The 16,881-nt window shown below is 40.7% G+C and overlaps 3 protein-coding genes across 5 annotated transcripts in view; 1 reads left to right on the plus strand and 2 right to left on the minus strand.

The window, feature by feature from the left end:
* Positions 1 to 3,358: 3,358 nt before the first annotated feature.
* Positions 3,359 to 14,150, minus strand: ddx10 (DEAD (Asp-Glu-Ala-Asp) box polypeptide 10). The gene is made up of 20 exons (XM_076288975.1): positions 13,858 to 14,150; positions 13,555 to 13,615; positions 13,285 to 13,415; positions 12,693 to 12,851; positions 12,261 to 12,381; positions 11,132 to 11,321; positions 10,200 to 10,326; positions 9,846 to 10,008; positions 9,539 to 9,623; positions 9,307 to 9,408; positions 9,088 to 9,175; positions 8,721 to 8,809; positions 8,136 to 8,332; positions 5,850 to 5,986; positions 5,590 to 5,718; positions 4,955 to 5,122; positions 4,795 to 4,851; positions 4,443 to 4,603; positions 4,152 to 4,210; positions 3,359 to 3,973 (listed from the first exon to the last, which is right to left on the minus strand). Exons 1-20 carry the CDS (start codon positions 14,044 to 14,046, stop codon positions 3,840 to 3,842), a joined length of 2,547 nt encoding a protein of 848 aa, XP_076145090.1. The 5' UTR covers positions 14,047 to 14,150; the 3' UTR covers positions 3,359 to 3,839.
* Positions 14,151 to 14,181: 31 nt separating this feature from the next.
* On the plus strand, positions 14,182 to 16,006 carry rnaseka (ribonuclease, RNase K a). Its single transcript, XM_076288979.1, has 3 exons — positions 14,182 to 14,378; positions 14,698 to 14,780; positions 15,549 to 16,006. The coding sequence occupies exons 1-3, from the start codon at positions 14,301 to 14,303 to the stop codon at positions 15,691 to 15,693; spliced, it is 306 nt and encodes a 101-aa protein (XP_076145094.1). The 5' UTR covers positions 14,182 to 14,300; the 3' UTR covers positions 15,694 to 16,006.
* Positions 16,007 to 16,385: 379 nt separating this feature from the next.
* The window catches only part of alox12 (arachidonate 12-lipoxygenase), a 25,823-nt gene continuing 25,327 nt past the window's right edge, over positions 16,386 to 16,881 (minus strand). For all 3 annotated transcript variants that reach the window (XM_076288978.1, XM_076288977.1, XM_076288976.1), the window contains exon 15: positions 16,386 to 16,881. This exon is cut by the window's right edge and continues 544 nt beyond it. The gene's annotated coding sequence lies outside the window, so the exon portion shown is untranslated.

The raw sequence follows: 16,881 nt of genomic DNA on the forward strand, positions 1-16,881 counted from the left end.
CTGTATAAGAAGCCATTTGTGAGGAGAACTGTCCGTGTTATTGGACAGGTACTGATTATATGTAGTCTATCCAAGACTTAGCAATAGGATTCACTGTGCGCTAAAATAAGAAATTGCAGTTCACTTTCTAATTTCAAAGCTAATTTTTCTCAGAGACTTTTGACATTGTGTGCCACCATTCACTTAATGGGCTTACATTAGACATTGTACTGTTCTGTCACACAATCTCTGATTTGTGTTTGGTTGTATCTAATTTTGTTTTTCTTAAAGTTAACTCTGGTGTGGTACGTTAAAAGGCATTTGCACTGTCAGTGTTTTGTAAGCAGTGCTTTAGAATACTACAACTAAATGAATTGCAAGACGCAGTTGAATGTGAATGCTGCGTAAAACTAGCATAACTGTTAAATCATCTGGAAACCAGAATAACAATACCCAGGATCATTTTAAAAAGGAAAATACCTAAAAATTTGCTGACTGCAGCTTAAAACATTTTTATGCTACACTCCTCTATGACCGTAAACTAAATGTGTAGACGAAACAAGGCCTTTGGGGACAAATTTGCGGGCTTTATGGAATACTGATCAGAAATTGTCATTTTTTTACCATTTGCTGACATGTTATTAAACAACTTCAGAAAATAATCGACAGAATAATTGGTTATGAAAATAGTTTAGTTTAGCCCTAATGTAAATTAATATGGCTTAGCATTCTATTCACATAATCAAAGTATGCGCAAGTGATGACATGGGGAAAGCAATGATAATATAGTACAATCTGTGTAGTGGATACAATAGACCAGAGGTTCTCAAGTTCCAAAGGTCAAACTAAACGGCAAGGCACACCGACCGTTACTCATTATGAAGTATCACACACATTATTTTAGGCTATAACAGGGGTGTTCATTTTATGAGACATATAAAAGGGCATCGTGTTTCTCAAAATTCCATGGCACACTCCCTCTGCCTCATGGTGCACCAGTTTGAGAACCACTGCAATAGACCCTATAGTTGTGATTCTGGAAATTCTGGGAGTTTCCGTTAATATTCAGAAAAGGTTACCTCGGGTAAAGGTTTCTTGCAGTGCAACTAAAATGAAACTTCAAGTGTGGATGACACAGCAGAGGGTCCTAACAAGCCACGTAACTTGTTCTGATAGCCTACATGCAGGATTAAAACTGTTAAACTAAGGTACAGCCAAGTGAACAGCAGTGCAAATGCCCAAACATGTTTTGGGCACCAAGGGTAAATGTTTATTTGCTGAATTTGTTTACATTTACATTGTGTATAGCGTGATGATGTTGTTAAGACTTTTTATTGGTTCTCTTGTTCTTTATTGGTTACAAAAATGCCTTTTGCAATTTCCTCGCAAAAAAAAATCATACAAACAGACTGTTATTTCCACACTGATATAATTATACAAGCTACTGTATGGCTGAATTTTCCAATAAAAAATAAATATCTTCGTTTATCCAGTCAGCTTCATTTCTTCATGCACCAATGTGCTAATGTCAACATCTCTTCATAAAACACTACCTGGACAAACAGGGATGGACTGGGACTAAAAAAGACCCTGGACTTTCTTCCGACACACACACACACACACACACAATTATCATAAAACTGTTTCATAATACTATGCCAGTCAAGGTATCACATTTGACAAACAAATATTATTGTTTTGCCACATGGCCTTATTCATACAAGTAAATCAACAGGGATGTAGACAATTATGGTGGGGGTCATCAATAAAAAGTGTGTCTGTTAATAATTTTAGGAGTAGGAGGATATAACAGGCATTGCACAAACAACCTGATCAGCTTGATGCACAGTAGATCTCAAGATTTGCACTAGGATCTACAGATAAATGCTACCCATCAGCTTTTATCTGGTGGTGCTTAATTAAGGTTCTATATGTAAGTAATGTATTCGAATAAATCATAAAATGATACATCATCAGAGATTAAGAAAGTATGTTACATTGAAATCCTTGCTTCTCTGACAACAGTGGTGAAGCTACTGTATTCCCTGGCCAATCTCCAACCTACCCTTCCTCAGCAAGATCCTGGAAAAAGCGGTGGCTGCCCAACTTCAACACCACATGTCCCACCATAACCTCTATGAACCCCTCCAATCTGGCTTTCGACCCCACCACAGCACGCAGACCTGCTCAAACTCAACAACAACAAGACAGAGCTCATGGTGGTGGCCCCTCTGTCCAAGAAAGTTGGGGACGTCTTATTGAACGTAGATGGCTTTACCATCAGGCCCTCCCAAGAAGTGCGTAACTTGGGTGTGACTCTAGACTGCAACCTCTCACTCCAAGCTCACATCAGTAACATCACCAAATCTGCCTTCTTCCACCTCTAAAACATCTGCAGACTCCGGCCCTCACTGTCAGACACTGTTGCGGAGACTCTGACACATGCCTTCATCACCTCCCGTCTGGACTACTGTAACGGTGTCCTTTATGGTCTTCCCACCAAAGCACTGGACAAGCTACAGCGTGTCCAAAACTCGGCTGCCAGGATCCTCACACACACAAAGCGATGGCAACACATTACCCCCACACTCAAGCAGCTTCACTGGCTCCCGGTGAAGTCCCGCATCACCTACAAAATCTTACTCCTTACATACAAATCCCTCAATGCTCTTGCTCCCTGAGGTCCTCTGGCAAGGTCCGTTCCAGGCTACGGTGACAGAGCCTTCTGTGTTGCTGCCCCCACCCTTTGGAACAGTCTACCTCTCCATATCCGCCAAGCCCCCACACTGGCTACGTTCAAAAAGCACCTAAAATCACATTTATTCACTGAGGCCTATGGTCCTTAACCACCCTGCCCCCCAACCCCACTTCTACCCCCTCCTCTCTTCTCCCCTCTATTCCCCTGCCCTATCTCCTTTTGTAAAGCGACCTTGGTTTACTTGAAAGGCGCTATATAAAACCAAGTTATTATTATTATTATTTTATAATTATTTTTTATTGTATGAAGTTATTAGTGTCAGCACCTTACAACTGAAGATACCATTCAAACTAAATACTTGCAGAGGGGAAATAACAGCAGTTTTTAAATTACATTTCTCTAAACACGTTCAATAAAGAGAGAAAAAAAGCCCAAAAGTTAATTTTCCCTCCAACATTTCATGCTTCCCTCATAACACCAACCCCAAAACCTCCCACTCCTCCCTCATTCTAACAACCTCCCAGTAGCACCCCCACCCCCTCCCTGCACCCATTCCCCACTTACCCAGCCCCCTTCAACTTCAGTCACACACACACACACACACACACAAAAAAAAAAGGGTTTAAGTATAGCTGATGTAGTAAGTTATACACATCAAAAAGTGTCATTACTGTGCCTTGGTAGTTTGTTTCAGGATTTTTTATTTTTTTGTCCATTTCTGATTTTGTGTGGTTACACTCGTATTTATATTTATCGATGACATTTAATTCTCATTGTGTATAGTCTGTTTTCTCTGAACATTCACGTATGTAACACTGACTGTAGGTATTCATATTTAGATCAGCATCATTTGTTTGAAACACTTAGCTACTATTTACATGGTAAACTATATTTTACGATGACTTTACTTACAAATACACTTTCGCAATGATTTAATGTGAAAATCAAGCACTGAGGTCAGATAGCATTGGTAGCTAGTATTTTATAGCTAGTTCTCCAGAACACACTCTGAACATTTAGAAAAACCTTGGAGGACCACTCACTGAAAGCAGGCTTGCTGTTTTGATATAGCATTTAAAAAATGTGCAGTACAAAATCTGGGGGATGGTGGTATGTGTGAGAGTGAGTATTACATGTCAGATGTATTTTCACAAATATACTGTTAACTCCTCTGCCCAAGTAAATGTAGGACCAGCTCCTCATCCTCTCCAAGAGACAGCCCAGTGTCCAGAGGATTGGATTCTATGTCAGGCTCAACCTCCGGCTTGGACCTCTTCTTCCCCTTATTCTTCATGACTGCACAGAACAAAGAAGGTAAGTTGGGCCATTTTATACAAGTTATGACTGTTACATTACATTGTGGTAGGTTTAATTAGAGTTGATCTTAAAGATATTACATTTTATGGCGTGTAATTAGATAGTTATTTATATAATTTTGTCTAAATCGCTAGATCATCAGGATAGTTCTACACACCTGGCTCCTCGTCTTCACTGTCACTGGCTCTCCTCTTCCGTGATCCTCTTTCATGGTCACTTCACACAAACACAAAATACACAATCAAATACCATACAATGTACTTGAAGTCTTTGTACTAGCAGCAACTGTCAGTTTTGTTCCAACATACTGTGGTTGCCATTGTTTGGTTCTCAATGACTGAACAAGAATGACCAAGTTGCAGTAAAATGGTGGGGTTTCGTTGTAAATGTACTCGCCCCCACATGATGTCTAAACCTAAAGACACCTATATCACCCAGCAGTACTCACCTGCCCTCACTGTCGGAGTCTCTGTATTTATCTGGGTCTGGGAGTGCACTGATGTCAAAATCATCTGCACCAGCCAGATAGGCGACCGGCTCATCACCGTCACTCTCATCATCATCCTCCTCATTACCCTCAGCCTCTTGCTTTTTCCTCTTCTCCTTCTCCTGAAACACCATATGCACATTTAACACATAACCATACAAACAGAAAACGAATATCACACATCAAAACACCATTTGCATATTAAACACATAACCATACAAACAAACAAACAAACAAACAAACAAACAAACATCACACGTGCCTAAACACCCTATTCCTACAGACCGTCAAGGCCAAAAGATGAACCCCTTACCTCCTTCTGCTGCTTATAGGCCTCTCTCCTAGCGGCCTTGTCCTTCAGTCTCTTCTCCTGTGGAAAACAAAAACAAAACAACAAGACTGTTACTAAGCTAGGCGACAGAGATAAAGACGTTGTATGTGTGTGTGTGTGGGAGGGGTGTGTGGTCACTAACCCGATGTTTCTCGTGGACCCTTCTGCGATATTCATTTTTGTCATATTCCTGATCCTCAAGTCTCAGCCTCTCTTTGGCTTTCTCGAAATTGATGCCAGACTCTTCTTCCTGTTCCTCCTGGTTGTCGCTGACAACGGGCCTCTGGATGACAGGCCACTGTTGCACCACCTACAGGACAGTGGAACGTTGGGGTTAGGGGGTACATTATTAGCTCTAATTCTACATTAATCTCACAGGTTGAAAGCATGAACTCCATTTCTATTTCTTCAAAAATAGGCATAGTTCATTTTCTAAGTGAGATGAGGAAGTGAGCTGGTGATTCTGTTGCCACAGCAGCCTGTACTACAACAGATTTATTGATTTTGTCTCCCAAATGGCACATCACACACCCATTCTTTTTTGTAACAATGTGGGACAAGGCCCCGGCCGTGGCGCAACTGGCTTGGGCACCTGCACCGTTCGCTGGTGACCCGGGTTTGATTCCCGCCCCGTGGTCCTTTCCGAATCCCACCCCAACTCTCTCTCCCACTCGCTTCCTGTCATTCTCCACCATCCTGTCACATTAAAGGCATAAAAGCCCCCAAAAATATACTTAAAAAAACAAAAAAAGTGGGACAATACAGCCATGCACATACCTCTCCACCATCGGTGAAAACAATCTTCGTGTTAACCTTGAAGTTCTTCTTCCGAACTCGCTTAGCCTCTTTAACCTTTGATGCTCTGACTTGACGACCTTTAGGCTTTTCTGATTCACTGTCATCATCCTACAGAGATCATATAAATACACATACAGCATACATACGTTAGACAGTGAAAATGAACAGCCATTCACAAATCATCTGCATATATGTAATCGACTCATGCACACACAGAGATAACACATGAATATACGTACCTCTTCATCTTGGCTCATATTTACATTAAATACGTCCTTTCTCTTGACCGTGAGAAGGTCCAGATCTTTTAGATCATCCTCGTCATTGTCATCATCATCAGAATTGCACAGCAGGCCTTTGAGTTTGGCTGCAGGATCTGAGGTCAATCACAGGGTGAAGTAGTGTTTTATATTACAGCCACAGAACCTCTCTAGCTACTGAAGAAGGCGGAGCAGAGACTGTACTGTGAAATGACAGGAGCTACTGAAGAAGGCGCAGCAGAGACTGTACTTCCTTAGAACTCTCAGGAAGAGCGGTTTACCCCAGAATCTGCTTCTCGCCTTCTACCACTGCTCCGTGGAGAGTGTGCTCACGTATGGACTGTGTGTTTGGTACGGTAGCTGCACATCAGCAGCAGCAGAGAAGACCATAGGCTGCCCCCTCCCCACGCTGGAAGAGATCTACGCCTCCAGATGCCGTAAGAAGGCAATAGACATTTCAAAGGACCCTTCACACCCAGGTCACTGTCACTTTCAGCTCTTGCCATCAGGTAGGAGATACAGAACAATGAAAACCAGGACAAACCGTTTAAAAAATAGCTTCTATCCAAAGGCAATCATGGCCCTTAACTCTTCAAATTTGAAATAGTCTGTTCTTGGCCCCTAGCCCACTGTGCAAATTCTATGGTGGAGTAATGTTCTTTTTACCAGTGAAATCTGTACAGAACCATTCCTGTTCATAACCAGTGCAATATATGTTTATATTCTTTTTATATTTTTATATATGTGTATTTTTTAAACTATTTATTACTGTTCTTATGCATACCTCATGAGTTGACAGCACTTTCAAATCTCGTTGTACCTTTGCAAAAAGTGTCAAGCCTATCTATCTCTGATGCTCTATAAAATTGTGTCATGAAATTACTGCAAAATGGGTGGGGGTCTCACCCCTTCCCTTACCCTGAACTGGGTTCCTATGCAATTGCTCATTACATTTTAATTGAAACTGAATGCAAAGGTCCATTCAGAATTAACATCTTAGAGTAAACATGTAAAGATTTACAGTTACATACTGTACCAATACATTTTTCCAGCTAATCAATATAGACAGGAAATTATATTAGAAAACTAGTACAGTGTTTCCCAAAGACTGGGTCGCAGGAGATTTTATTTGGGTCGCCAGCACAATTTATGTTGTCTAATAGGCCTAACTTATACAATTTAGCCAGGAAAGCTATCCGTTTTCTATTAGGATATAGTTTGTTTACCACAGTCACGGCCCTCAAAATGCAATTTTGCATTTATAATAGCTCTGAAATTGGGGGGGGGGGGGGGGGCCAACGTGTCGCAGAGGGGACAGCGTGGACTTCACTCGCAAAATTAAACATTTCTGTGGGGCGCCTGCCATGGACCTTGCAGTGGCAAAATTCAAGGGACATGAATCAGCCTATTTGCACAAACATTAACGGACACCAGCTCTTCAACTTGACCGATTAAAATCTAGTCAACTAAAGTAGACATCCGTATACCGAACATTGCAATTCAATTTGCGTCATAGGCTGTAGATAGTTTTGATTGTAGATGCACTCTTTAAAGTTAATAGCAACCTCATCACATTCCTTATTATTTCGGATTTAAAACGCTCAACAGTGCATTATATTAGGTAGGCTACAATTTAAATGAACATTTTAAACGCTATTATTTCTTCTCGTTTCCCACCTTGCAAACTCTACTAGGCAGTAAAGGCACATTATCTTTTGACTATTGCACAAAAGCCATTGTTCTGATATGTATTCATTTCACATTCTTACAACATAGCTTGTCACAACATCAATACATAGCCTTGGTATACGGCCTACAAACAAACGTTTAACTCCAGAGAGAAATGCGGATTCAACTTTCCAAATAAAGAAACCTCCACAAATAGGCTACAATATAACGACTTGAGTTATTTGCTACATGTTTACATAGGAATTGACGGTGTTATGGATCCATTTGTCTGCAATGCAACGTAGCCTACAACATCTCTCTTTAGAAATACAGGAACAGCTTACTATGCTGAAAAGTGACGACGCCTGCGTAGCATGCAAGAATATCCCCAAGAAATGTTTGAGAACCTGTGGCCTAAAACAATATTGGTGGTTGCATGCAGGTTGCATGTTAGATCTGAAGTGAAATGGGTCGCGATGGTCTGTTATTTTTCAAAAGTGGGTCCCCAGAAAAAAAGTTTGGGAAACACTGCACTAGTAGATTAAAAACAAAAACACAAATCAAACTTTAACTGCAAGATAACAGTTGCTCCATTACCTTCGGTTTCACTATCCTCTTCTTCCTCTGAGCTCCTCTCTGCCTTTTTGTCGCTTTCTCCCTCATCCTCATCGTCTTCCTCCTCCTCGTCCTCCTCCCCTCTCTTCCCAAGGTCCTCATCTTCTTGTTCCTTGTGTCCAGGTTTCTGAGCCTTGCTGAGGAAACGCACTCGAGGAGCCACAGCTAATCCCAGCGATCTATGAGTCACGGGGGTGGGGGGATGTACAGTGGTGCCAAGAGGTACAGTTAAGACCATAACTATTTATAAACTTGCTAAATTTTGAGATAGCGTGTGCGGTGACCAGTTTTTCTTAGTTTATTTTCCCTTGCCAGCACTTGCCAGAGGGTGTGCATTATTTTTGTTATTTATACATTATTTCTAATTTCACCAAAAATAGTTATGTTTTTTAATCAGTATTTCTCTAGCACAATGTATCCTCTTTCATCTCTGATGTAATTTATGTAATTTCCTGGCAGAGGAAGTCTATATTGGTGAAATATGTATACACTACAAATCAAACTTGGTTGGCATGGGTAGGAATCATTTTGGGCTTGTCCAAACTGTCGGTAGGGTGGTGTACTCACGCTGCGTATTCAGACAGTTTTATCTGAGTAACGTCAAAAACTTGTTTGTTCTTCATCAGGAAAATGGAGCGCAGGTAAGAGATAAAGCACTAGAGAACGAGAGGAGAGGCTGGATGAGACAATGACCAGTAGTACGTCTTGCATATTTGTGGTTAATAAACTCACACATGCATACACACATGCATGAATGGAAGTGAACACACGTGCACACACACACACACACACACACACACACACACACACACACACACACACACACACACACACACACACACACACACACACACACACACACACACACACACACACACACACACACACACACACACACACACACACACACACACACACACACACCTGTACGTACCCTTTGTGCACGTTCTTTTTGCTCTTTCTCTTGGGCCAAAAAGGCTTCCAACTTCTGTTGTACTGAGACTAGTTTCTCCGGATTTATTCTGGGGGAAAAAAGACACACACAGAAAAATTTTTTTTGAATCATATGTGTTATCACTCTGGTTGAAGTCTGTCCGAAGAGTTAGTGATGGCGTTGTGTGTGTCTGCATGAGTATGCGGCGGCGCTCCTTACTGGATCTTGTTGATGGGCACTCGACGCTCCTGGAGGGCAGCGACCATGGCATTCTCCTCGGAGGGTAGCAGGACCAGCAACGCTTCACCTCCCTGTTGGTACCTGGAGACGGAGGGAGTCTGATCATCTCACCAAATCCAAATTGTTCAAGAATAAAAAAAAACATGCTGACAGAGAGACCCCCTTGTAGTAGTTGACAAAGTGACCCAAAGAGACCCCTCATTCAAGTTACCTGGCTGTTCTCCCAACTCGGTGGATGTAGGTATTGGCATCCTCAGGGCAATCAAACTGCAGAACCCAGTTCACTGCTGGAAAGTCTAAAAATGGACAGGAACAGACAAAAGAGTGGAATGGATTAACCGGAAGAAAAGCAGAAAAGAAAAGTCTATGAAATATTCAGTGCCATGTTATTTCTCCCACTCCCACTCCCACACACACACACACACACACACACACACACACACACACACACACACACACACACACACACACAGGTGCTTGTGCCTGCGCACACACGCACACACAAAAAAGTAACATACCCAGTCCTCTTGCAGCAATATCCGTAGCAAATAGAACTGCTGACTTCTTCCCAACAAAATCATTGTAGGCCTCCACTCTTTTCATCTGTTGCTGTTTCCCATGAAGCGCTAAAACTGAGATGCCCGGCCTTAAACGGCAGAACACTCGGAAGAGATACTGCACCTGAAGCAGAGAAAATATCTTAAATTAGTTTTTCAAAAACTTTTGACGCAGCTGTAAGGAGTCTTTATGTAAAAATGGTGAGCAATCTAGCCAACATACTTGTAAACACAAGCTACCCGAGTTAGCACTATGGACTATTTTTGTGTGTGTGTTTATGCTTGTGTATTGTGGGCAGGTGTGAGTGTCCATACCTCTTTGCAGCATGCAAAGAAGACAATGATTTTCTTGTGTATATGACTCCTGAGGAAGGAGAACAGCATATCCACCTTCTGATGGAGCTCACACACCACATAGCTTTGCTCTAGTGTTGCGGGGGTACTAATGGAAAAATTGTAAGAAAGAAAAAGTTAAGTGGGAACTCTTTTAGATTCCGAGGAACAGAGAATAATTACTTACAATTAGGGGTGTCACGATTCTCCAAATTCTCGATTCAATTTAATTTTCGATTTTAAAAAGTCAAGATTCAATTTTCGATTTTTTTTAATATTACTATTAATGCATTCCTTATGTTGTTGGCCTTTTCCTATTCTGTTTCGCGGGCTTTTATTTTGAAACCTCTTTTTATTTTGAAACCGTTCCAACGGCAAGGTTGTAAACAGAACAAACATTAAACATAGACGTGAACATAGTGAAATGAAACAACACAGAATGATAATTTGATTGTTTCATCACACTCCGAAGAGACCCAAGGTTACTATTTATGGAATATGCACTTATCAATGTTCATTTTAAGCCTTATAGTTAATTGACGTGAAAGAACGACAAAATACTTCCACACCCGTGATTTCAGAGTAGCAAGAGGGGCTTCGATTTCGGTCGGTTGATGTTTTTTTTAACTGGCTGTTGAAGGAGTTGGAGGAGTGTTGACGCCACAGTTTAACAAGTGTGTGTGTGTGTGTTTTTGTGTCTGGCATACATGCTGGATGTTACATTGGGGTGTGGCTACATCGTTGATTCTGCCTTTGAGTTTGAAATTCGACATTGAGATATGAATTCGATCGTGAATCGTGACACCCTTACTTACAATACAACTTTTGTCAGACAATTCTGTATCTAAATAACCAACACCAATATCAGACTAAATCACTGGCAAATGAGACAGACTGCTTGCTGGCACACCCACCTGAATTTGGCCTGCTCATGCACCCACACATACTCTGGCTCATTGAGACTGAGGCGAGCGAGGTCTTTGACAGATTTGGTCTGTGTGGCCGAGAACAGCAGGGTCTGCCGCTGGGTGGGGAGATGCTCTACAATGGCGTTCAGTGTCTCCGAGAAACCCAGGTCCAGGATACGGTCAGCCTCGTCCAAGACTGGAGCAGCAGGGAAGCAAAAGACAAGGAGATGAAGAGGTAGAGACAGGACTTCTTCTTCTTGATCTCTAACAGGGAGCCTACACCGGGCACGTAACCGAAGCATTACGTTCCGTTTGGGGAACACGTCTACTGCAACAATTCACTTCACCTATCATCAATGGAGCATGACATGACTCCAACATCATTGTCAAGTTTGCTGATGACACAGCTGTAGTTGGCCTCAGGCTTACTTGAATGAGGTAGATAGACTTTCAAACTGGTGCCAAGACAACATCCTACTGCTAAATGTTACCAACACTAAGGAGATGTTTATAGATTTCAGGCGTTATCAGCAGAAAGTATGGAGCAAAACTTGTGTCACCTTAAACCGAATTTGATTATGTTGTATTTGCATTGCTGAATTTGAACAATTGTATTTACCAACCACTCCAGATCAGCGACTCTCAGGCGGAAAGGGTAGAGTTTTAAATATCTTGGTGTTCATATTTCTGAAGATCTGACTTGGACCAAACATGTCGATTCACTGGTGAGAAAGGCACGCCAGTGTCTTTTTTTACCTCAGACGCCTGAAGCAATTTAGGCTTAGGCAATTTAGCTATCCGGATAATGAATGAGGACTGTAGCAGGAGCACAAGCATGTTGGAAACACCTCATGCACTTTAGACATTTCTTTCTCTTTTTCTATTAATTTCCTTATTATTTACACATTGCAGCCATGGAGACAGTGGACAAAGCATTTCACTACATATACTCTGTATAATTGTATGTGACTAATACATTTGAATTGAATTGAATTGAATTGGAATTGGCTACACGGGATGAGATAGTGGCACATACGTTCGGAAAAAATTAGACAGCGCTTCAGCTGTGGCCCCGGTGTAGCCCGGGTGTAAGTCACAAACAAACACAAGTAGCCAACCAATCACATAAACCTACCTAGCATGAGGAGGTCAGAGACATGGAAAGCAGAGGTCTGGTCCATGTGCTGCAGCAGGCGACCTGGAGTACAGATGATGATATTGGTGCGATGGATCTTCTCGGCCTCATCCTTCAAGTCCTGCACGCATTCCACCGATGCATCAGCAAGACAAACACAACAGCAATGCATCGGTATCAGAGAACATAGCAGGAAAACAGAATGAAAAAAATTAAACAATTCTACATCACACTAATAAATACAACCAATCAACATATACAAATTAGAGCCCTGTGTATGTGATAGGATGACACTAAATACATTTGTTATTATGTAACTGAAATAAACTTTTTTTTTTAATTAGTGACTATGTCATAGAAACACATCCGCACATTGATTCAATTGAAATAAGAGATGTTTCTGAAGATTGATGAGTAGTTCAATTCTCTCACCTTGCCGCCTATGATCAGCCCAGCAGAGAATTCATGGTTTTTACCCACTTTACGCAAAACCTGGAATGTCTGGTAGGCCAATTCTCTAGTTGGGGAAATGATAAGGGCGCCAAGGCCATCTAGTGCCGTCCACTGGTTTCGATACAAACATTCCAGCACCTGACACAATACAAACAGTATCAGTCACATAGTTACTCTACACTCACATCCAAACACAAACCATCCTGTCTCCTTCATTCTAGAGTGAGGCAGGATCGTTTGATACTGCCAGCAATTGCATACATGATTTCTGGAATGCTAAATCTGTGTCATGTAGCTGAAAAGAATTCTACATACATCCCACACAACATGTTATGTCTGATTGTTGAAGCAAAACATGAAGCTAATCAGCAAACTAACTCTAGATAACCCCTCTAAATGTACCATCCTATTCCTTCATAAATTCATCAATTCATCGCACATCATCATGTAAAACTCCAGTAATTGTCCAATTCACAACTTGCCAAGCACACCCTCATGCAATGCATGGCCATGTCACAAACCCAGTATGAATGATGTTGTATTGTATTGTATTGACAGATATGAGACTTACAGGGATCAGGAAGGCCAATGTTTTGCCTGAGCCCGTTTTGGCTGCCCCCAGTACATCCTTTCCCTGCAGGGCGAAGCCTATGGTCTGCCGCTGAATCTCTGTGGGCTGCCGATACTGCGCCTCTACCAAAGCTGACATATTCCACACAAAAAAATAAAGTTCATGCAGTTTGTGTGTTTGGCGCAATGTTAACAACACTCCATTTTTTGTTATACTTAATAATTCAAAGCACAGCTGAGTTGATTTTTATTCCTTTAAATTTAACCGTACCTTTGAGGGTTTTCTTTGATAGTGGGAAATCTGAAAAGTTCACTGCATCCTTGGGATTAATCTGCATTTGGATTAAAGAATAGCACAATTCATTCAGGTAGTACAACAGGGAAAGTGTACTTCTATAACGATAACATTAGGGAATATAAAATACATCTGCTTTAACGGTACAGCTGAAAAAGAAAACTGGGAGTGTGTTGGACTGTTTACTTTCTACGTACTAACGTTAGTGATAGCGTGCCTACAGAATCCTAAACATTTTTACAGTACTTGACCTATTTTCACCATATAAAACATGCCCACCTGAGCATATTTAGCCACAAGTTTTTTGATGCCGTCTTGTTCGGTCTCCCACACCCGTTTCTTCTTCGTAGGTTGTCTGACTTGCTTCACTCGTTTTTTCGTCCTGTTGTATTTTTTCTTCCATTTCTCGAAGTTACCAACCGGGTCGTTGCTAACATGTTTAACTTTCCTCTGTGGTTTTGTAGACATTATATATATATATATTAGATGTTGACAGAATCCAATATTATCTCAGAAGAGTTGTGTTGGTCTGGAAAATAAGCATGGCACACCTTGTGTCGCAGAATGTACACGTCATTCCGTCTGGCGAAATCAATTTCCGGTTCCTGATTGTCAGCTGACTGTAGTCAGAGAAGACTTTCCAGAGTTTGTCGACATAGTTTTTAGAGACGGCAAATGTAATTATTTAACGCCGGGAACTGGTCAGGAAATATATAAGCATAATGGTGTCTTGTGTGTGTTGTGGTCCAAAGCTTGCAGCTTGCGGAATTGTATTAAGTATTTGGGGAGTCATAATGCTGGTAAGAACCTGGATGCCTAACGTTAAATTACCTTTCAAACTTTAATCATGTCTGTTTGTCATTCCTACATTTTTGTCGTAGTCTACGGTACATGTGTGTAGATACTTTTAGGTAGTTTTATGTAGTTATTATCAACCACCTAAATGATTAAAATCAGAATATCTGATGAGAAAATTGGACAACGCAACACAATGTATTGGTAGTCTTGTCGAGTAGGCTACTGAATTTGTAGGCTACTGATTGTTTTTTCTCCTGTAGTCTTGTATTGGTAGTCTTGTCAAGTACTGCATTTTTATTGATCGTTTTTTCTCCTGATTAGTCAATGCTGGGGATTTTCTTCTCAACTCACTCGGCAGTGTTAATAGAGGATGTACCTATCCGTGAGGAAGATATGCACAACGAGTAAGTTTCCAAAGAGGAACAATGTTACACCACATGTGTCATATGACAAAACTCATATTATGACTAAGGGTCACCATAGGACATTAGTAACTGTCACAGGGAGCTGGCTAGGTCTGAGTGTTTTATTGTGCATCACATGGAAATGTTCATTGATGATAAACTCAATAGTAACACAACACATCTCAACATACACAACATACAATACAAGTCAAACTGAAGGAGGCACAATTATGTAATTTTAATTACATGTAGGACTACACTTTTCATCACGTTCAGGCTGACCGGTAGACCGTGTATGTGCTCAAAGTGTAGGCCTATGTGCTTTAAAGAACATATACTTTTCATTGAATGTCAGTAATACAAAGCTATTATAAGCATATACAGTATCATGTTAAAGATAGGCCTATAATATGTTATATTTTAAAATGAAACATTGAGCTTGACATACTGATAGACAGGGGGTGTTCTCTTGTTTCATTGATTTTATTTTGTTGTGTTGTAGCTGCTGAACCTTGTATTGCCATTGAAATATTGATAGGACCAATTAACTGAATTTGCTGACAATTACTGTAAATCAAAGTGGTCTGTGTCTGACACTGAAATTGAAATGGGGAAAAAAAACCTGTATTGTTTGATAAACCGTTGTGGAAGTAGATTTTCTTAGCTTCATTTGGTTTTTAAGTACAGAGTTGTCAGCAATAGTGTCGTTCTAAGGTTGAGTTTCTTATTTGAAGCCATTGATTAACTTGATAATTTCCCACTCAACAGGCAGAATCCCCTGCAAACTGTTTACGCTTTGTTTGACCAAGTGGGCTACAACTGCTTCATCGCAGCAGGCATGTATGTCGTCGTGGGTCTCCTGTCTTTTTGCCAGATCCGGATGAACAAGCGGAGGGAGTACCTGGTGCACTAACACTCCTAGCGGCCACAGAATCCACCCCACCGGCCGTCACGGATTTGACCTCGCAGAAATACTTTAGTCTGTAAATATCATTGCATTCTCATTTGTTTTTGTCACATTGCCCGACACTCTTACAGCATTTGGTGATGGGTTTCTCATTTTTGGAAGAGTCGGCTTTACAGCTGCTCATTTGGAAATGTGCCTTTTAATAGTGCCTTACTGTACTGAAATGCCTTATCACTGGACCAGACATTTGTAACTATTCTTGCCTTGACAAACTGGTTTATTACATGTATGCCATGTAATAAAATAAAAGTAAAAACTCTGTTATTCTTCCACTTTTTAACTTATTAATGTCACTGTTTTGCAGGCCAGCAAAACAGTGACATTATAAAGGTACAGGTGACCGATATTTAGCAACGTTTTTAATACAAAGCAAAACACACTCTCAACAATTCGAGAAATTGAACCCAGACCGACAGATTTTCATGTGTCAATGCAACCACTGCTCCATCATGCCCTGCTGTTATGAATTAGAGCGCTGCTTCATCATCACACTGAACATAACAAATATAATTGATAAATGGATTACTGTTTCCTATGGGAGCACTCTCAAGGGTTGTCAACAGTTAACTTCAGTTATAGTAACTTCTTCATTGTGTGAGACAGAGAAGAAACAGAATGTTGTTTGACTCAGTTACAGGAAGATTTCACGGTCATTGTTTATTCAATTGACTGAGCTTTCAGCTAAATTTACAGCAATACCCTGAGTAAATACATGGGCATGGATTTTGCAAAAGATATAATGGTAAATTCATAAAACAGAGAAAGCAATTAAGACAAAAACATAACAAACATGTTTGAGATTAAATAAATATAAAATGATGACTACAAAACAAATAAAAACATCTGCAAAGAAGTTAAGGAAAGCAAAATATATAGAGCCATATACAGAACCATTGAACATAATTGTATAATATGCCCTTAAACTGGCTGACTTATATATTAATTCAATCTGTATGTAAATGCAATCTCCATGCCTATTGGATCTTGTTACAATAATCCGGCACAAAAAAAGTTGAAAGTCAATTTACCAGGCTCTGTGAGAGAATCAAGAGGTCATTAATGACCACCGACCTCCCCATATGACCTAAAACTAAGAATATACATCAATTTAATTTTCCGGTATTATTAGTGAGT

Source organism: Alosa pseudoharengus, unplaced genomic scaffold (genome assembly GCF_046254945.1).
Source record: "Alosa pseudoharengus isolate Yale_2024_CS ecotype anadromous, Long Island Sound unplaced genomic scaffold, YU_APseudo_1.1 YU_APseudo_1.1_scf_17, whole genome shotgun sequence".
NCBI lineage: Eukaryota > Metazoa > Chordata > Actinopteri > Clupeiformes > Clupeidae > Alosa > Alosa pseudoharengus.